Genomic DNA, 22,410 nt, shown 5'->3' on the forward strand with positions numbered 1-22,410 from the left:
AGGCTGGTAGGTACTGGGTTCGGATCCCAGTCGAGGCATGGGATTTTTAATCCAGATACCGACTCCAAACCCTGAGTGAGTGCTCCGCAAGGCTCAATGGGTAGGTGTAAACCACTTGCACTGACCAGTGATCCATAACTGGTTCAACAAAGGCCATGGTTTGTGCTATCCTGCCTGTGGGAAGCGCAAATAAAAGATCCCTTGCTGCCTGTCATAAAAGAGTAGCCTATGTGGCGACAGCAGGTTTTCTCTAAAAAACACAGTGTCAGAATGACCATATGCTTGATGTCCAATAGCCGATGATAAGATAAAAAAAATCAATGTGCTCTAGTGGTGTCGTTAAATAAAACAAACAAACTTTACCAACTGGGCAATATCCCGCCCCAGACAAATAGGTTTTTTTTCACATCAGATTTCTTTTGTTGCTTAGTATATATCACTTCTGTGATAGTAATATTTGACAACCAATAGCTGATGATTAATAAATCAATGTGCTCTAGCAGTGTCGTTAAACAAAACAAATCGTTTTTTTCTGTGATAGTTAAATGGACTTGAATTGTAGTCAATAAATGTTTATAAAGAGCTTTTCCCCCATCAAACATTCATTTAAAACTTTTGTGATAAGATGTCGAAAGGGGAAAGAACTCTTATTTGAATTGGCACATTGACAAATGACCGCATTAAACATTTTTAGCAGTGCTGAACCCTGAGAGGTGACATATTGTGCAAAGATGAAAGAACACATCAGAAATCATTTGAATTAGTTAGTGAGAAAACAAGCACACAGGATTTGCACAAGAAATTAGGTAATAAAATTCACTTCTAAAAAAAAAAGCAAATAGAAAATAAAAACAGTACAAACATATATGTTAGGCCGGCTTATATTAATACTGAGGTGTAATAGAAATATATTTTGGTATTAATAATAGAATAAAAATTAAAGTAAAGTAGAAAACTACAATTATGAAGAAATTCTATGCAAACAAGTAATATATATCAATATTATAAGAATTCATTAGTATTTTCTAGAAATGAAGTTCGGTATTTTTACAAAATAATTTTAAAAAATATGAAATAAAAAACCCCCACCCCCACCCCCATTTTTGGGGAAAGTTGAAAACTTAATTTGCATCAATTATGTAGTACAATTAACATATTTAAAGCATCTACGTATGACTTAAGACAATATGTCAATTAAAAACAACCAACCAACCATGTACCAGTGATGTAACAACATGAAATAACTGGACCAACTGGGAAGACATGCACCAATGATACAAACATTAAGTACACACACGACTACACGTAAAACAAAAAGACAATGAAAACAGATGTTACAAAAACAATTAGGCAGTCATGCTTCAATCAAATTAACCATAACAACAACAACAACAACAAGACATTATCCATGCAAACAAAACCAGTTAGTCAGGAGTAAAAGTTGAAAACATTTTTCCACTCTTCAGTTTTGGTTTGGCATACAGTTCAGTGGTAGACCAATCGCTTCCAGTGAAATGGTTGAAGATTGATCAGCCTCAGTGAGTTCAGGTTTTCCCCGACCCAACCAGAGCTCCACAAGTGGTACAGCAAAAGCCAGTGTGTGTCCTGTTTATGTGGAAGTGTATATAAAAGATTCCTTGTTGTTTTATTGGTAGGAGAAATCTATGTGATGACAGGTTTCCTCTCTTTTTTCTTTTTTTCCTTCTCTCTCTCAATGCTCTACTGACTGAACCAAAACCCATCCCTTCAAGTAAACGTGACAGTTTAGATAGTGGGAAGAAACCCACTCTTGCCTCATAGGATACTCTTTTTTATTTTTCTACAGACAAAAACTCACTGTCTTTATAAGTTGCAAGGTGTAATTAAAGTTAAAGTTGAAGTTTGTTTTGTTCAATGACACCACTAGAGCACACCGATTTATAAACCATCAAATTGTGAAACATTTGGTAATTATGAGATATAGTTTTAGAGAGGAAACCCGCTACATTTTTAAAATTAATAGCAAGGAATCTTTTATATGCACAGATAGAATAGCACATACCACGGCCTTTGATATACCAGTCATGGTGCACTGGCTGGAACGAAAAATAGTCTAATGGGTCCACCGATGGGGATCGATCCTAAACCAACCGCACATCAGGTCGAGCACTTTACTAATGGGGCTACATCCCGCCAAAATCTGTATCGACATTAGTTTACTGGAATAATACTGAAATTCCAGTGAACCAAGTTACATAAACCAAAACAGCGAAGTGGAAACGTTTTTCAAAAGTGGAGAAACATGCACTTGTAAACACCTCCCCATCTCAGTTCACCTCCAAACCACCATCCGCCAACATGCCAACCATCCCCTTATTTACATCTTCTGATACATGCACATCGTACTTGCAAAAAATTCATGAGCTACATTAAATCATATTTAGTTAAGATTCCATTTTTCAAACTCAACAGTCTAAACCGAATGTTACTGGAAGTATCAAGTGACAGACAACCTGCTGTTAACATGCTTTTAAGATTAATTTTTTTAAATGTCCCGTTATAAAATTCTCAAGTGTTTGCAAAACCTCTTATGAAACTCATATACTGATATATTTTAATGCTTGGGATGTTGTAGAACATCCATTAATTCGTTAAGCAACCAGGAAATATGATCTTAAGACAATTTGAAGGAGACTGCCGCTTAATTTTTAAAACATAATTTTTTTTAAGCTGCAGAGTCTGAGACAAAATTGAAATAGCATCAGCTAAATCTTGTTTTATGGAATCACAGCCGATGAATTTTCTGCAAGTTCTTTGACCTCAATTTATCTCGGTCACTACCCTCATAATGTACAAAATCTCCTAACGGAATACTGCAAGTGTATAAACAGGTTTCCAATTCCAGTAAACATTTAGCTGAATGAAGCCAACTACTGCAGTGTCTTGAACTGTTGGGATTCTATTGACCAGGTCCACACGTCTGCTTCTCGCCAGTAATTAATCAAAGTAGGAAAGACTCGCACAACAGGATTAGAGAGCTTGTGCATTATACAAAGCATGGTAGCGACTCAGTCTGCTTTGAAATTTTTGCCTTGTCCATAATACTGACAATTTGCTAGCAACTCCATATGACATGACATGTTTATGGTTATGGTAAGACTCCAATGATATGGTTGCTCGTTGCTCTGAGGTTGTTCTGCGAAACACCAATTCCAAAGAACACAGATGAAGTCCAAATTTTAACAATAATGCATGTTAATGTGTTTCCAGTGATGTCATCAATTGTTAACAGATACTGTGCCAGAAGAGAGATTTTGCTGTTCTAGTTCTTTTTACTTCCATGTATAGCTGTTCACATAATTTTGTTTCAGAGATGTCCCCTTTGTGCAGAAGACAACAAAAAGGCAAAATGACATCATAACCAAGACAACTGATGACCATCAATACTTTAACCTATATTATCAATGTCATGACCTAGACTATCAACTAACTGCTGAAGTCAAAATGCTGAAGTCAAGATGCTGAAGTCCTTTGTTCACATGATGAGGTTATGAATAAAGCCACCTTGTATATCACTGAGTATCTACATCTTGTATCACTACAGTTTTGTGAGTAGCCTAATGCAGCTTGCCTGACAAGCAAATTATCAAGTAAAAAACCCAACTACACTATATATATCGCAATGTAAAATACAGCTTACAGTTAAAATGGTGCACGTCATCATATTGTCCTGGTTAATGTTAACACAGTCTAGGTAAAAATGCAAAACTACTTGCTCGGTCTTTCACAATGTTTTAAACAATAAATTCTCATGTTTATATCCATGTTCAATATTAATTTAAAATAGTTTTTTTTTGCTTTTGTTTTTCTTTCTTCTTGTTTTGATTGTTCTCATTGTTGTTAGTTGGGTACCATTTGCATACAGTTGTAATGATATGAAAGTCGTTCATGTAAGAAAAAGGGAAGAAAATAGTTTGTGAAATAGTCAGTTGCAGTGTCCACGTATAGGTGTAAAGACTTTGGTTTTACCCCAGGACCTTTTAAGCACATTTCTATTGTTTTCAACATGTATGTAAAATTCTCCATTTTACTGTTACTACATCATACCTTACTGCAGATTATGCATGCATGCATGTATAAACACATTTGACACTCATGTTTACAAACAAGTATCACTGACCAACACCAAATCTAAAGCCAAAATGTTGGTGGTTTTTTTAGTTTTTTTAAGAGTATGCCAATTCTGGTGTTCATATGTCTTTTTAACATAAATGTGTTAATGTTTATTGTACTTTTATCATATTTTTCTAAAATTAGAACACATTTCAGTAACTCCAATGACCTAAATACAACATTGAAACCTTTTAAATCATAAATTCAAAATATTTATCAAATTTTTCACAGCCACCACCCCGAAATTCAAGGATTTTTCGAGGTCACTTCTAATGAGTGCAACAGAATCTAGCTGAATCAACAAACCTACAGTGGTGATTTTTACCAATATTTTTTACATAATTTTACATAATTTGGCTACTGCATGTCAAAATTACATACGGCAATTGTCACATCTTGCCTACAGTGAGTAAGTATGATAAAAGATATCTAGTTCTTCCACATAGGTTACACCTTTCTTACATGAAGGACTTTCTATGGCCTCTGGTACTTAGTCAAAGCATAAAATGCATGAGTAACCGCATGCTAAACAAAGCATTTTGCTCAAAGGATTAGGCAGCTGATTTTCCACAAAATATGTCACTGTATTTTTGGGATGCAAAATATTGCAAAACTTAGCTACACTTCACTTTCTAGTTAGTAGCAGCAAGCCGCTGGTTGACAAACTTTCTAAATAAGATGCTTTTTCAGCACATTTTAGGGATACAAGTTACTGCAGATCCCAACTGTATTTTGTTTTACAATTAGTAGTTGCAAAATTATATTCGCCATTTCTAAATGTGATAATTTTTCCAACCATAATGCTTTTTAAGGTGCTCTTAAATTTCAAAGAACTTTTAACAATAACACAGCGACAGATTGAGTACTTTTCAAATTCAAAGATCATTTCAACAATTATGACCACTGGAAACTGATATATACAACAATTTTCACATTTAAATAACTATCAACCATTAAAAGATTTTTCAAAGCCTCCAATCAAATTAAAAATAGTTGATGAAACTCAATAAGTTTTAAAAGCAACAATGAATTTTTAAAAAGATGTTGAGGACAACTTTCAAATTAAAATAGCTTTTCAAGTTCTCTGTTAAAATTGAACATACTTTTTCAAGACCTCCAATGAAATTAGTAGGATTTAACAAGACATCTAATGAAATTGAAGGATTTTTTTATAGGCAACCAATGAAATTGAAGGATTTTTATAGGCAACCAATGAAATTTAATGGTTTTGGGGGTTTTTTTTCCAAAAGGTTAAGGAACCAATGAATTTATAAAAAGATGTTAAGGAGGACTACTTTCAAATTCAAAAACTTCAAAGTCCTCTGTTAAAATTAAATATACTTTTTCAAGACCTCCAATGGAATTAGTAGGATTTTTCATGACATCCAATGAATTTTTTTTTTTTTAATAGGCAACCAATGAAATTGAAGGATTTTTTTATAGGCAACCAATGAAATTAAATGTTTTTGGTGGTTTTTTTTATTTTCAAAAAAGTTAAGGAACCAATGAATTTATATAAAGATGTTAAGGACTACTTTCAAATTCAAATATTTTTTTTAAATTAAACATACTTTTTCAAGACATCCAATGAAATTGAACAATTTTAGGGTTTTTTTCAAAAGAAGTTAAGCACCACGATAAGAGCCTGCACCCATTGCGAGAAGCTGCGGACACGGTCTACAAGAAGCGCAGAGCTGCTGAGTATATATGAAAACAGATATATGTATGTATGTATACAGCGCGAAGATTATACAAGTACCAATTACCTATCGAGTGCAATGTCTAGCAAGTCCTCATAGCTGACACTCTCAGAGTTCTTGTAGCTAGTGAGCAGAAGTGGCGAAACCTCGTCCGAACTCTCAGACACGTTCGGTTCTGGCAGCAGCACCGTCTGCACCCAGAACGGGTCCTGGTGGTCAAAGAAGCCCAACTGTTCAAGACTGCACTTAACTTTACTAATGCACAGCTTCCCCTGCGGTGGGAGAATGACCTTGAGGTCGGCCCCACTGGTGAGAGCCGACGAGGAGTGATTTAGTGATGGTGGCAGCGGTGGTGGTGGCGGCTCCGAATGGAAGACACTATCATCTTCCTCCTCCGTTTCGAAGTCTTTGTCTAAGGGGGGAGGCGGCGGGGGCGGGAGGTGGGGGGCACAATCATGCACAGACTCACACATGGACAGTGGGGGGCAGGAGAGGTGTCTTGAAATAGGGGGCATGCGACGTGAATCGTCCTTATTAACCGAAAGAGGGAACCTCCTCTCCCAGGGTTTTGCGTTCAGCGTCCCAGAAAAGACGGGCTTTCTGGGAGGGAGGGGGAGAGGGTTGGCGGGCTTGCTGCTGCTCAGACTACTGCTGTACGTCCTGGGTGGGACCGCCGGTGCTGCTTCTACTTCTGCTTCAGTCGTTGCTGGCTCGTGCCATCCGTTGCACTGCGGCTCACTCAACTGACGCTGCAATTGAACATGGGTAGTAGTAAAGTTTAGCTTAGGGTATCTAAGAGAAGATTTGTTGTTCGTACCTACGGCGCCGTGGCTCGCCCGTATCGGGATGGCTCCGCCGCGCAGCATCCGCAGCGGGTTTGTGTCCACCTCCTCTTCCTCCACGGTCGGGGATGGCAGGCTCTTCACGGGAATCCCCGACGGCTCCCGCAGGTTTCTCTTCTGTGTCTCGGCCGAGTCGCCCATCCCACCTCCAAGGATTCCCCTCTGGTGGTCCAGCGAGCGCCGGATTCGACTCTCGCGTGCCAGTTTCGACATGATCTCGCGGGGAGACGGCTCGCTGAAGTCATCTGCGAACAGCGACGAAGCAATCAACTCACTTTCTTTTGTTTCCGATTCGGCTCGCGACGAAGACGACGAGTTGACCGAATCTTCGCTCGTCTTCTCGTCGACCTTCGGCGAGCTCTCGCGAACAATCTCGATTGTCTTTTTCAACTCCTCGCGGTTCTTTGGCTTCTCTGGCGGACTGTCCCTCTTGTCCCTCGTCACCGATGACGATATAGAGATGCTACTTTCTATCTTGGTACTTTCTATCTTGGTGCTTTCTATCTTAGTGGTCTCCGCTGGACTAACCTCCCTGGTCTGACTGATCTGTCGGATGGGCTCCACGCGGTGAACCTCGGGCCGAGGTCGGGGCACGGGTATCTCCGACTTCTTTGTGTCCACTCGAGGCCTGGGGACGGGCTTAGGGGGGATGGGTCTTGGTGAACTTATATGCATTTCGGAAGCACTTTTAACAGTTTCTGAGCTGCTCGTTACATTATTGTTCGACACAAAATGTTTCTCCGACACCGACGATCGTGGAGACACTGATGACCGCGGGGACACTGACGACCGGTCGTTTGAAATTGATGCCACTCGAGCTGCGACCGATGTTTCACCGAACGTCGACGAACCGCGTGGAGAAGCAGATGATCTCTCTGGAGTCTGACGTTTCGGCGAATTCTCCTTTTCGCCCCTTGGTCCACGAACCACAAGCACATTGTATGCCTCCTGCGCCTCTGGGGGAAGCTCATCATCGATATCACGTTTGTTATCTAAATCATCGGAAAACGTTCTCTTACGCTCCACTTTCGGACTGCGTTTCATCGACAGTTTCAACTTGGACATAATGTTCGTGGAGTCTCCACTGCTCTCAGAATCACTGCGAATCTTTTCCGACTTGGTGGTGGGCGACTGAGGTGGGCTGTCACAATTCATGTTACTCCGCGTGGACTTCTCAGCAAACTCGTTGGCAAGCGCTATTGCCGATTCCATCATCTTAGCCTCCGATGCCGACATGGGTTTCACTTTAGCCTGCTTCTTGGGTTCAGAATAACTAGACTTGCGTGGCTCCTGAAAAAAAGAAGAAGAATAGTAACAATACTTAAAAGCCATAAGAGTATAGTTAGTTTGTTTTGTTTAACGACACCACTAAAGCACATTGATTAACTAATCATCGGCTATATGAAAAGAAAGAAAGAAAGAAATGTTTTATTTAACGACGCACTCAACACATTTTATTTACGGTTATATGGCGTCAGACATATGGTTAAGGACCACACAGATTTTGAGAGGAAACCCGCTGTCGCCACTACATGGGCTACTCTTTCCAATTAGCAGCAAGGGATCTTTTATTTGCGCTTCCCACAGGCAGGATAGCACAAACCATGGCCTTTGTTGAACCAGTTATGGATCACTGGTCAGTGCAAGTGGTTTACACCTACCCATTGAGCCTTGCGGAGCACTCACTCTGGGTTTGGAGTCGGTATCTGGATCAAAAATCCCATGCCTCGACTGGGATCCAAACCCAGTACCTACCAGCCTGTAGACCGATGGCCTAACCACTATGCCACCGAGGCCGGTCGGCTATATGTCAAACATTTGGTAATTTTGACATAGTCTTAGGAAACCCGCTACATTTTTCCATTAGTAGCAAGAGATCTTTTATATGCATCATCCCACACAGGATAGCACATACCACGGCCTTTAACTAGTTGTGGTGTCCATAAGATAAGCAAAGCATATGCAAATGCAGGGAAAGAAATTAGTTTCAACCAATATTTTTAAATATGTAGAGTATTTCCTGCAAACTGATTGACAAAGGGCCAATTTATACAAAAAAATTATTAGCTATCAAATGTTGTAGCCACTTACTTAGTATAAAAATTAGCAGTTCATTAAATTGGCAATGGGCAGGGTGAGCCATGCAGTTAGTTAATCTACAAACCTGTAACACACATTTGGATAAAGTTATATAACAGAGAGATGCTAAAGTCTGTGGTGTTTAAACAGGGAAATAGTCTAAAAATAACTAGAGCTTGTCTCGATAGCCCCATGACTTCTCAGACGAACGTGCGTTTTTAGAATTATGAAAAATGAGTTTTGGCGTATTACAAAAACTTGGATGACCACAGCCACTCCAGGTGTAAAAAAATTAATATTCCAATTAATAAAATGTAAGTACTACTAATTTAAATTATAAAAACAGTTTTAATAGTAAAAAATATGTTGTAGTGTTTAAAAACTAGGGTCTGTTACTTTAACTGTGAAAACAAAACCCAACACTTAGTGAAAAATATATCGTAATGTTTAAAAACTAGGGTCTGTCCCTTTAACTGATAAAAAAAAAGCCAACACGTATTATGACCGTACCACACGAGGTGGGTTGGTGGGTAGAGGTGGCAGGGAAAAAAGCCAACACGTATTATGACCGTACCACACGAGGTGGGTTGGTGGGTAGAGGTGGCAGGGAAAAAAGCCAACACGTATTATGACCGTACCACACGAGGTGGGTTGGTGGGTAGAGGTGGCAGGGAAAAAAGCCAACACGTATTATGACCGTACCACACGAGGTGGGTTGGTGGGTAGAGGTGGCAGGGAAAAAAGCCAACACGTATTATGACCGTACCACACGAGGTGGGTTGGTGGGTAGAGGTGGCAGGGAAAAAAGCCAACACGTATTATGACCTTACCACACGAGGTGGGTTGGTGGGTAGAGGTGGCAGGGAAAAAAGCCAACACGTATTATGACCGTACCACACGAGGTGGGTTGGTGGGTAGAGGTGGCAGGGAAAAAAGCCAACACGTATTATGACCGTACCACACGAGGTGGGTTGGTGGGTAGAGGTGGCAGGGAAAAAAGCCAACACGTATTATGACCTTACCACACGAGGTGGGTTGGTGGGTAGAGGTGGCAGGGAAAAAAGCCAACACGTATTATGACCTTACCACACGAGGGGGGTTGGTGGGTAGAGGTGGCAAGGAAAAAAGCCAACACGTATTATGACCGTACCACACGAGGTGGGTTGGTGGTAGAGGTGGCAGGGAAAAAAGCCAACACGTATTATGACCTTACCACACGAGGGGGGTTGGTGGGTAGAGGTGGCAGGGAAAAAAGCCAACACGTATTATGACCGTACCACACGAGGTGGGTTGGTGGTAGAGGTGGCAGGGAAAAAAGCCAACACGTATTATGACCTTACCACACGAGGGGGGTTGGTGGGTAGAGGTGGCAGGGAAAAAAGCCAACACGTATTATGAACGTACCACACAAGGTGGGTTGGTGCGTAGAGGTGGCAGGGAAAAAAGCCAACACGTATTATGACCTTACCACATGAGGTGGGTTGGTGGGTAGAGGTGGCAGGGAAAAAAGCCAACACATATTATGACCTTACCACACGAGGTGGGTTGGTGGGTAGAGGTGGCAGGGAAGTCTTGGCCTCCGCGGGCCCAGGCGACTGCGATCGTCTCTCTCTCAGGGACGGCTCCTCGTCAAAACCGTTGGTGTTGCCGTTTGTTGGCGTTTTCTCCTGTCTGTTTTCTAGTTTCTTCTCCTTCTCGTCCAACGCACGGAGGACTTCGTCCATGAAGGAGGGTCCGAAATCAAGAGAATCCTACAAACAAAAGTATATATGTCACAGGACTGGGCTTCTAGGCAAATTAAAAAGTTTTTAGGTTTTTTTTCTTCTAATAACACCACTAGAACACATTGATTTATTAATTATTGCTATTTGATGTTCATACAAATGATGTTCATACAAATGACATCATCTCCCTAGCCAGGAATGACGTCATCTCCCTAGCCAGGAATGACATCATGTTCCTAGCCAGGAATGACATCATATTCCTAGCCAGGAATGACATGTTCCTGGCCAGGAATGACATCATATTCCTGGCCAGGAATGACATCATATTCCTAGCCAGGAATGACATGTTCCTAGCCAGGAATGACATCATATTCTTAGCCAGGAATGACATCATATTCTTAGCCTACAGAACTACATACCAGTTGTTTACTGCATAAGTTTATAGTATGCAAGAATGTTATACCACGAGACTGTGTACAGGTCAAGTGGTATAAATCTTGTGCACTATAAATGAGCGTAATAAATAACATGACAAAACAACTGGTATGCGGTGCTGCATTTATTACATACCACCATTCTATATTATGATTAACAAAAGTTTGACTAAATAACACAACTTACTTCGTCTGGAAAGTGTGTTGAATTTTATGGAATTGATGGAACGCTGAGCGTCCTGGCTAGGAACATTGTGTCATTTGGGTGGACACGTATTACATATGCAAGATTTTGTATCACGAATGTCTAATAAAACACTTATATTTAAGTCAAATGTATTAAAACTTGTGATTGTGCCGTTGTGGCTTTAACCTTAGTAAGCTTATTGGCTTTCACTTGGCACTATGTCTATAAAAGCCAGCAGGGGAAAAAGTTTGTCTTTGTTTAACGACACCACTAGAGAACATTGATTATTAATCATCAGCTATTGGATGTTAAACATTTGTTAATTTTTACAGTCATAGAGAGGAAACCAGCTACATTTTTCCCATTAGTAGGGATCTTTTATATGCACCATCCTACAGACAGGATAGCACATACCACAGCCTTTGATATACCAGTCATGTGAACTGGCTGGAACGAGAAATAGCCTAAGGGGCCCACCAATGAGGATCGATCCCAAATCGACAGCGCATCAAGCGAGTGCTTTACCACTGGGAGGGAAAGTCTATAAAACTCATGAACAAAGCCTACAAATCTATAACTTGTGGTTATTTACTACATCTACATTGTGCGATCTCGGCCTTTTTCTTAACTCACAGCTTTACAGCTACCATTATATTTAAACCTCTTGAAACTCCACATCTAAAACACTATCTTTACAAACTTCCCGCCTTTATACGATTTACTATATTCTGATTGGACGACTCCATTTAAAAACTAAATTTTATCCTTCAATAAACCTCAGAAGATGACGTCATTACGTGTCAAATGGGAAATCATTTCATAAAACAGTGGCCTAATTAACTAAACTCTCGCAACTTTGCGATCTCGCAGTGCAATGCTAAAAGATTTGCAAAGAGGATACTTTGGTTGTCTAACACAGCCTAAGAGAGCTTTGTGAATTAGGCCCCTGGTCATAAGAAGGACATTAGAGATAGAAGTGTTCATTGTAATCATAAAACTGTTTGTAATTTTTTGTGAATTAATCGATGTCTAACAGTCTCAAATTTAGTATAAAATTACTACACTACGCAACTTTATACATCCATAAAATCACACCAAAAAAAAATGACAACCAATTCTTATGTGATCAATATTGGTGAAGAGATGTGGTGACATACCAGATCAGGTATTTTGAAGTCGCTGAAGAGTGAATCGTCGTCGATGTCCTGGTACGGAGGAGTCTGTCTGCCGGTCTCCGACCCGGGGGTTGCGTTACTGTCTAGAGACTCCTGACTTATCCTGAAAACAAACACAACAATACTGTTATGCCACCTTTCTGCAGGGAAATAATTTGAGGACACCTGATAATAACAAAAACAGATCGTAAGTGCCTCTACTAGATGGTTATGGGTTTGAAATGTTTTGAAATTGGACACTGCAATTCATATACTTTTGTCATGTACTCCGTCCATCCCCCCCACCCCCGCAATCTTTTATATACTCTTCAAAAAAAAGTAGGGCAACTCTAATAAGAATTTACAATTGCCAAAATTGTAAGGTATATTAGCTGAGGGGAATGGTTATATGATAATAGTGAATTAATTGGGCAAACATTACAACTGGTTAGTTCAGTATTACAGTTGGTTTTATGACCACCAAAGATCTTGAAAGACGATTGGGGTCAAAAGTGAACATTGAAAGCTGACGCTTTTTTTATCAATAAATTGCAAATTCAAACAATAAAAATGACTAAAAACAAAACAATGACAACTGTAAGATCAACATAATGAAAAAGATTGACAGAAATAATGTTCCACAGTGATTAATAGACATTCCTGGAAATTGTCAAACTCGAGAATGACACCCCACGCTAGTGAACGGGGCAACTGCGTGATGCACGTGCAAACTGTGGAATGTCTTTCGTTGTGTTGATAAACAGACCTGAACGTTCTTTACTAGGATGTCTGTGGTCAAAACGTATGTTCGGTCTAATAGTTGATATTAACATTAATATTTCAGGTTCCCCTACTTTTTTTTGAAGAATATATGTACATCCCTATATATAGGTCAATACACATGAGGACATTAATATACCAGTCATGAACACTGGTTTGACATTCAGAAAGAAAAAAGAAACAAATGTTTTATTTAATGACGCACTCAACACGGTTTGACATTCATAGACAGAAATGTGAATGTTAATTTAAAGCACTTCAAAGGAAACATTTGCCTCCTGTAATAATTAATTTAGTATTTAAAAGTAACGACTCACCAAGAGTGGCCGTAGCCGTTGGACGCTGAATAGCCGTCGTGGTGGTCGTTGTAGCCGGGTATTGATGACATGGACGATCCCACGCTGTGTTCTCCTCCTTTCCCTGGCAACAACAACAACAGATATTTCTTACACACCCCTTCATGAGACCATCATCATTCGTTAGTTTTGATAACACACATAGTGTTAACACATATACGTGCATCAACATTTTACAGACACACGACTGGCTGCTCCTAGGTGATGACCAGGCCCCGTGCTTATAAACCTTAAAGTCTAGACTTTATTAAAGTCTAGACTTTAACATCATGGCAACACCATTCAAATAGCATTACGTTAAAGTCTGGGCCCAGGTCACCAATGCCATACCATCAAATGAAAAAAAAAAAAAAGAGCATGGTCGAATCGATCACTCTGTAATGTATAAGTTAACCTGAAATTGACTTGTCTGTGATGCACAAGGTAACTACATGTATAAGTGCTTGAGCCGTACATAGGTTTTAGTTGGAAAAGCCATTTACATTTATTTTTAAACTTTTCTGAAGATACATAACAATTAGAATACTACATTCATGTCCGTTAGTATGAGTTGTTTAACAACTTATCCAACTCACTTTTTCTCGTTAGATATGTTTTTAAACAACTTGTTGTAAGGTAAACAGTATCTAATGGCCGCTCATGTAGTATTCTCTATTTTTTATCTTGGTTAATAATGTTTTGCTGTCAATGGTTCATTTGGTTACAGCCAACAAGACTTGCATACCTGAGTGTAACATTTTGATGAGATTTAGTTGGAAGTGCAAAGTTCATTTGGTTACAGCCAACAAGACTTGCATACCTGAGTGTAACATTTTGATGAGATTTAGTTGGAAGTGCAAACTGCATTTGGTTACAGCCAACAAGACTTGCATACCTGAGTGTAACATTTTGATGAGATTTAGTTGGAAGTGCAAACTGCATTTGGTTACAGCCAACAAGACTTGCATACCTGAGCGTAACATTTTGATGAGATTTAGTTGGAAGTGCAAACTGCATTTGGTTACAGCCAACAAGACTTGCATACCTGAGCGTAACATTTTGATGAGATTTAGTTGGAAGTGCAAACTGCATTTGGTTACAGCCAACAAGACTTGCATACCTGAGCGTAACATTTTGATGAGATTTAGTTGGAAGTGCAAACTGCATTTGGTTACAGCCAACAAGACTTGCATACCTGAGCGTAACATTTTGATGAGATTTAGTTGGAAGTGCAAACTGCATTTGGTTACAGCCAACAAGACTTGCATACCTGAGTGTAACATTTTGATGAGATTTAGTTGGAAGTGCAAACTGCATTTGTCCTAAACAGGACGACATCATATTACTAAATTTATAATGAAGTGTTCTTTTACAAGTGTTATAGGATAAAAAGAATTCGCTACTTATGGTTTTTTAATATGTAAAATATCAACCTCATCTAGTTAATCAGTATTTGTCTAGACAGAGCCTCAATAAATACCAATTAACACAGACTCGGTCGATATTTTCCATATTAAAAAACACTTGTGATGAATCTTTTATTTCTTACATCCTTCATTACTTATGATAACACACAACAATAACACACACATGTGTGTTATACATTTAAAGACATAAGTGCCCGAGTCCTTCCCTCAGGGAACTCGTGATATTTACTACAAATTATTTATTTCTCAGCAGACGTTTTTTCTAAATAACACACACAAATAGAGTGGGGGGGGGGGTGTTTTGGGGTTTTTTTTTCCAAACATTTTTATTTTTCTTCTTATGCCATATCAAACTGAAATTATTTACAACAAACATTGTTCAGGGAGGCTGGAACAGACTATAGGTGATGGATGACCTAGTTGCTACAGACATAGCATCCAATGAAAAACACACAATGAAAATTGATAGCTCTGAGACGTACATTTGTTTGTTTTGTTTAACAACACCACTAGAGCACACTGATTTATTAATCATCAGCTGTTGGATTTCAAACATATGTGGTCTCAAAGAAGAAAGCCGCTACATTTTTCCATTAGTAGCAAGGGATCTTTTATATGCACCATCCCACAGCCTTTGATATACCAGGCTGGAACGAGAAATAGCCCAATGGGCCCACCGACAGGGATCAATCTCAGACCGACCGCGCATCAAGATAGCGCTTTACTAGTGGAGTACATCTCACCACACCTGAGACACACAAGTTAACCTGAAATGGATTACACTGTGACACACATGTTATCTGCCAATCTACAAGTGCAAAGGTCGAATTGAGTTTTGGTTGTTAAAGCTGTTTAAATTGTACCTGAGACTCGAGTTGGTAACTTTTCGAAAGCTTCGCCGATGAAGGCAACGTCACCGAACATGGCCCCATCATAGCCAATGTGGCCGGTGTGTCGGAGGTCGTTCTGTGGCCGACTGATCATGTCCGAGCGGATCTTACGACCAGACTTCCGGCCCGATTCTGAAACACACATTGAACAGGGCTCAAAATTAACATCAAATACCTGACATTAATCAATGAATCTTACTATATATAACTGTAATTAAAATGTTTGTAATCTATCACAAATTTCTGTATTATTGTTAATTGGTAAAATAATTCCTAGTGATAACTGAAGATTGAAAATAAGAATTCTGCAGAATTAAGTGCCTCACCCAGGGGTGGGGAAAAACCCTTTTTTCCCAGTCTGGGACTGATTCTCGATCTCTGAGACCGTTTTTTTAAACGTGTGTTTGCCGGTCCCACTTTTGTCATTCTTGTCGGTCAGAAGCACTTGTCCATTTCTATTACTGGAACAAATTCCTATCCGTCAACTGGACTATGATTTTTTTTTAAACTAATCTATTAGGCAAATATCGTCTTTTAAATGTTCTTTTATTTATTCCTTTCTCTCTCCCCCCCGGTAGTTATGACATTCAGGTGGGACCGATTGACAATTTTATTTTCCCCCACCCCTGGCCTCACCTATCATAAACATTTTCAGTGCAACTATAAACCAAGTTTTATTGACTTAGAGTTTATGGTTTATGAAAAACTGACTAAATGCAAAACTTTACTGTTAAATTTTGAACTTTAACGCAAAAGTTGACAACATCACCGCCACAAAAGTAATATATTTCTCATTTTTACATTGTAAAGGCAAGACAAAAGCTGCTGCTAAAAGTCAAATTAGTGTGCCACAAAAAGATGTTTTTAGGTAGCTACATGTACACGTAACAGTGGACAAACCTTTTCTAGTGAGATTTGTTTTTGGCAGCCAGACAGGGCTGGTTTTCGGTTCAATGAAGGGAACGCTGTTGGTGGGGTCGAAGAAACCGTACTTGCCACTGTTCAGTGCTCCTTTCCACATCCCGGGACTTGGGGGATCCGTGGGGCTGCAAGACACAATTACAGAATAACAAAACTCAGGTTAAATCAGAGAAGAAAACAGTGTTTGAAAGAAACCACTGGAAGAAAACAGTGTTTGAAAGAAAACAGTGTTTGAAAGAAACCACTGGAAGAAAACAGTGTTTGAAAGAAACCACTGGAAGAAAACAGTGTTTGAAAGAAACCACTGGAAGAAAACAAAAGAATAAAAATACAAGGAAAAAACAAGACATGCTTTATTTAATGACTCCACTCAGCACATTTTATTTACGGTAATATGGTGTCAGACATGGTTAAGGACCACACAGATATTGAGAGAGGAAACCCGCTGTCGCCACTTTATGGGCTACTCTTTTTGATCAGCAGCAAGGGGTCTTTTATATGCACCATCCCACAGACAGGGTAGTACATACCACGGCCTTTGATATACCAGTCGTGGTGCACTGGATGGAACGAGAAATAGCCCAATGGGCCCACCAACGGGGATTGATACCACACTGACCGTGCATTGAACGAGCACTGGGCTACGTCCCGCCCCCAAAAGAAACAGAATAGTTTTTAAAAAAGAAAGAAAAAGAAACAGAATAAATAGTTAAAAAAACGAAAGAAAAAGAAACAGAATAAATAGTTAAAAAAAACGAAAGAAAAAGAAACAGAATAAATAGTTAAAAAAAACAAAAAAAAACGAAACAGAATAAATAGTTAAAAAAAAGAAAGAAAAAGAAACAGAATAAATAGTTAAAAAAAAGAAAGAAAAAGAAACAGAATAAATAGTTAAAAAAAGAAAGAAAAAGAAACAGAATAAATAGTTTTAAAAAAGAAGGAAAAAGAAACAGAATAAATAGTTAAAAAAAAGAAAGAAAAAGAAACAGAATAAATAGTTAAAAAAAAGAAAGAAAACGAAACAGAGTAAATAATAAAAAGAAAAGAAAAGAAAAAAAAAAGCCAAAAACATTTCAAAGTAAGAACAAAAGTGTAACGATACCCCGGAATCTTATCTTTAACATATTTTTGTATCATTAACATATTTTTGTAACTAAGAAAATTCTTCAGTTGGTAACAATAGCACACACACATTTTATGAGCAAAAACACATTCAATATGATGTTCTTGCTTTCTTCTTTTTTTAATTGACAAGAAAAAATTAAGGAAACTTAATTGTTTTCTCTTTTTGTAAAGACTTAATCAGGGGCCTAATTCACTAAACTCTCGCAACTTTGCCATCTCGCAGTGCAGTGCTAAACGACTTGCAAAGAGGATGCTTTGTTGTCTAGCAGAGCCTAAAAGAGATCCTTTGTGAATTAGACCCTTGATCTTTTGAGATGTTTGGGTCAGTCTAAATGCCATACGTAAAAGATCAGCCTAAGGATGAAAGGAAACGCAGCGTTCAATAACAAACTGGTTTTTAAAAATTACTTTTGCCCACCAAACACCAAACACAATTTCTGTTTTCCAGAATCAGTGGTCACATTAATGCCATAGGTAAAAGATCAGGCTAAGGATGAAAAGAAAATCAGCGTTCAATAACAAACTGGGTTTTTTTTATTACTATTCGCCCACCAAACACCCAACTTAGTTTCTCCAACGTTTTCCAGAATCAGTGGTCACATTATCTGTTTCCTACCTTTTGTCCAACGTGACAATAATATCGTAGGATTTGTAATACAGGTGACCCTTGTCGACCGTGACACCCGGATACGTCTTCACAGCTTTCAGCAGAACCGGTCTAATCTGAAAACATTAATTAAGAGAGAAAAACTCAGTAATGCCGCGACACAAAAAGGCTAACAGAAAATTAAAATTAAAGAAGTGTTATCTTGCATACAAACCTGGGGTAGTTGTAGAAAGATCTGGCTGAACATGTGTTATCTTGCGTACAAACCTGGGGTAGTCGTAGAAAGATCTGGCTGAACATGGGTTATCTTGTGTACAAACCTGGGGTAGTCGTAGAAAGATCTGGCTGAACATGGGTTATCTTGCATACAAACCTGGGGTAGTCGTAGAAAGATCTGGCTGAACATGGGTTATCTTGCGTACAAACCTGGGGTAGTCGTAGAAAGATCTGGCTGAACATGGGTTATCTTGCGTACAAACCTGGAGTAGTCGTAGAAAGATCTGCCTGAACATGGGTTATCTTGTGTACAAACCTGGGGTAGTCGTAGAAAGATCTGGCTGAAAATGGGTTATCTTGTGTACAAACCTGGAGTAGTCGTAGAAAGATCTGGCTGAACATGGGTTATCTTGTGTACAAACCTGGGGTAGTCGTAGAAAGATCTGACTGAACATGGGTCTGTCTTCGGGTTCGTACTCCCAGCACTTCTTCATCAGACAGTAGTACTCCTTGGGACACAGGTCGGGCTGTTCCAGAATCTGGGGGTCGGGCATGTCAATAGCTTCCAGAATCTACAAACAAACATCAGACAGTCACAAACAGTCTCAAAGTACCGCTAACGCAATAGTCTGAATAGATGTTCCCGACCCAGGCCAACAAGTTTTCATGGGAAGGTAATATAAGCATTTGCACTATTACCCTCTCAGAAATGTTACGACACTGATTGAATTACTATGAAGTCATAGTGCACAATCAGTCGTGCTGTCAAAAAGGAGCCAAACCCCATGAACCACATACTTGATTTCTAGCTCTATGTAATAAATTTGGTTATGTTTAACGATACTACTGGAGCACATTGACTACTTAATCACTGGCTATTGCCAGTATTGGATGTCAAACATTTGGTAATTCTGACACGTAGTCCTCTATGTGATAAAGCTATACACAAAATGTCAGGTCAGTATTTTGAAGCATTGCAAACAAAAGCCCTGAAAACTGTTGTAATGTTTCCAAAGTTCAAGGGCAATAACTCCGTCAAACTTGATCTTAATAAAAGTATATGCAAAATTTCAGCTCAATATCTTGACCCACTGTAAAGTAAAATATGCAAAACTGTGTATTGCCTGTAACAAGTACAATTACCTGTAGGCTATTTTTTATTTTTAAAAAAAAATTAAAGAGAAAGAAAAAATGGACTAAGGATTTTTATACATATAGGTCCATTTTACAGTAGATCACACTGAAACGTCATCCGTTTTCTAGTTATCAGATCTCAAGCTTATTGAAATTAAATTTATTATTCATTATTTTGTCCTTATCAAACCAAATCTGTGACAAAACTGCATCATATTAATGTTTTGATTAAATATTTTTATAAATACACAGGCACTTGTTGCCCATATACATGCAGCGTAGATAGTATTATTAAAAAGGATGTGCAAAACATGAGAAAAAAATTCCATAAAACATGCTCAGCACCCTTCTTTGAGAGAAATTATAGTAAATTATTAGTTCAAGAATAAATACCCGCCTACAGTAAAATTCACTAATTCAAATTATATTATATTATATTATATTATATATTAAAGCACTTACAAATCATTAATAATTCAACTAAAATACCATATATATATATATATATATATATATATATAATTATTTTTTTATTTTTTTAAGTGTAAAACGGTTTGTTTTTTTAAGAAGAAAAAAAAAGAACAGAACAGAACAGAACAGAACAGAGAAAAGAAGAGAAGAGAGGAGAGGAGAGGAGCAGAACAGAGAAAAGAAAAAAGAAACTAAGTCTATTATTAAGGTAAAATTCCAAGTAGATACATTTACATTGAAAAAAAACAGCAACACTATCGTGGAAAGTAAATTTTCACAGGTGTATCATGTCAATTAGCTAAGTTGACGGTTTGCTTCTTTATAATAAATATAACACTTGGTCCACTAGTGACTACTAAAGTACATTTAATATGACACCCAAAATTTATTTGGTGTATGGAACCACCAATGTTAAAGTAGGTTACATTAATCAAGCAAAAAAATATAAATAAAGAAAATAAATAAAAAGTCAGAGCAAGAAGACATTGCTAGAGGTGTCAATGCTGCTTGTGTGCTGCTTGTGTGCTACTTGTGTGCTACTTGTGTGCTGAAACTTCACACCCATCCTGCCTGCCTGTGTTTCATTGCTGTTAGTAAAGCAGATGGCATGAAAGCAGTAATAAATGTTTTTAAAAGAGACAGACAAAAAAGTAAAAGGAAAAAACTTAATAAGATCAAAAGAAAAATACAGTTGGAAGCTATGATCATTTTCTGCAATTCTACTTTGAAATAGATTCCCTGAATCCTAAAGATCTTGCTTTTAAATGTGGCAGTATTATGTGTTTTTTATGTACAGTCTTCTCTTGATGATGTTAATAATATATTAACGGAACATTGAGGAAATTCAGTGGTTGAGACACACTTTGTGTTTACTCAAAGTTTTGGATGGAATTCCAATGAAATTAAAAAAAAAAAATTCTTACTAGTCTTGGATTCATAATCAGAAGTGGCATTTTCTGCAGGCTGTTGTGTTCAGCCAATAAATTTGATAAACCTGCTTCACTACATGTGTATATGTCAAGAATACAACATGAAACATATGCAGTAACTACATCATCAAAGACCTCGTCAGTATCAACAAATCCTAAACATACCTGGGCACAAATGAAAAAAGAAAACTGAAAAACAAGTTAAAAGATGTAAAGAGAATTCTGTGGAATTTAAATGTCTCACCAACCAAAACCTATTCAGTGCACTGTGATGAACATCTACATATATAAATGACTTACAGATTGTGAGAAACTGATGTAAACATGAAACTTTAACGTGAAACTTCAATACAAAAGTTGTCACAGTTACTGCTGCCATAGCAACCACTGCCACTATCATAAAAGTAATACAAAGTATCAATATCTCGACTTTTTACTTGAAAAGAAAAGACAAAAAGCCATCACAAGATATAAAAAGCCATCACAAATTGAAATAAATGTCAGAAATGGAAATGAGGTGGAATGCGCTGTTGGAATTAAAGGAAAAAGAACATTTGAAAAATATGAAACTGATGGGAAACTACTTACTTTCTTTGCTGCATCCTTATATTTTGGTTTTCCATGAAAGAACAGAATGAGAAAGGCTGATGAATGATGACAAAAGCAGACTAAATGTTGCACATTCAAACTGACCAAAACACACATGCACGCACGCACGCACGCACGCGCACGCACACACACACACACACACTTACAGAGACAGAAAGAGTGAGAGATACAGACAGGGAAGGAGGGATAAGGGAGAGAGAGGTGGAGGGGAGAGACAGAGTGAGGGAAGGAAGGAGGGATGAAAGAGAGAGAGAGAGAGAGAGAGAGAGAGAGAGAGAGAGAGAGAGAGAGAGAGAGAGAGAGAGAGAGAGAGAGAGAGAGAGAGAAAGAGAGACAGAGACAGACAGAGATGTAACTATCCATTTATCATGTGTTCCTTTCTTTCTTCCTCACACATTACCACCATCCTTCCATTCTCCTTTCATCGCTTAACAACCTTTCTGAATTTATAATTTATGCAGATTTCTTTAGTGCCAATGTTTCAAACTTGAGGCTGTTATTATGGTTACGAGCCAAAAACACCCATGTGAGTATGGTAACCTGTTTTAGTCGTTTGGTCTCACGGATCACTAGATTTCATATGTTTAATCAAACAATGATCAACTGTTTAGACAGTTTCTGCCATGTGTAGTAATTATAACACACACCACTGGTTTCAGTGACATAGTAGTCAAGCCAATGGACTTCATAGCTG

At 38.4% G+C, this 22,410-nt stretch overlaps 1 protein-coding gene across 4 annotated transcripts in view; it reads right to left on the reverse strand.

The window, feature by feature from the left end:
- The window catches only part of LOC121389996 (activated Cdc42 kinase-like), a 162,827-nt gene that overhangs the window by 19,371 nt on the left and 121,046 nt on the right, over nt 1-22,410 (reverse strand). For 3 of the 4 annotated variants that reach the window (XM_041521687.1, XM_041521689.1, XM_041521690.1), the window contains 9 exons: nt 21,696-21,710; nt 18,996-19,145; nt 18,367-18,473; nt 16,605-16,750; nt 15,678-15,836; nt 13,370-13,472; nt 12,276-12,396; nt 10,306-10,524; nt 5,919-7,984 (listed from right to left, as the gene is read on the reverse strand). In XM_041521687.1, the coding sequence (XP_041377621.1) occupies nt 5,919-7,984; nt 10,306-10,524; nt 12,276-12,396; nt 13,370-13,472; nt 15,678-15,836; nt 16,605-16,750; nt 18,367-18,473; nt 18,996-19,145; nt 21,696-21,710 (3,086 nt within the window). The remainder of the gene's footprint in view (nt 1-5,918; nt 7,985-10,305; nt 10,525-12,275; nt 12,397-13,369; nt 13,473-15,677; nt 15,837-16,604; nt 16,751-18,366; nt 18,474-18,995; nt 19,146-21,695; nt 21,711-22,410) is intronic. The other variant, XM_041521688.1, reaches the window with a different exon arrangement.

The sequence above is a fragment of the Gigantopelta aegis genome, chromosome 15 (assembly GCF_016097555.1).
Source record: "Gigantopelta aegis isolate Gae_Host chromosome 15, Gae_host_genome, whole genome shotgun sequence".
Lineage (NCBI taxonomy): Eukaryota > Metazoa > Mollusca > Gastropoda > Neomphalida > Peltospiridae > Gigantopelta > Gigantopelta aegis.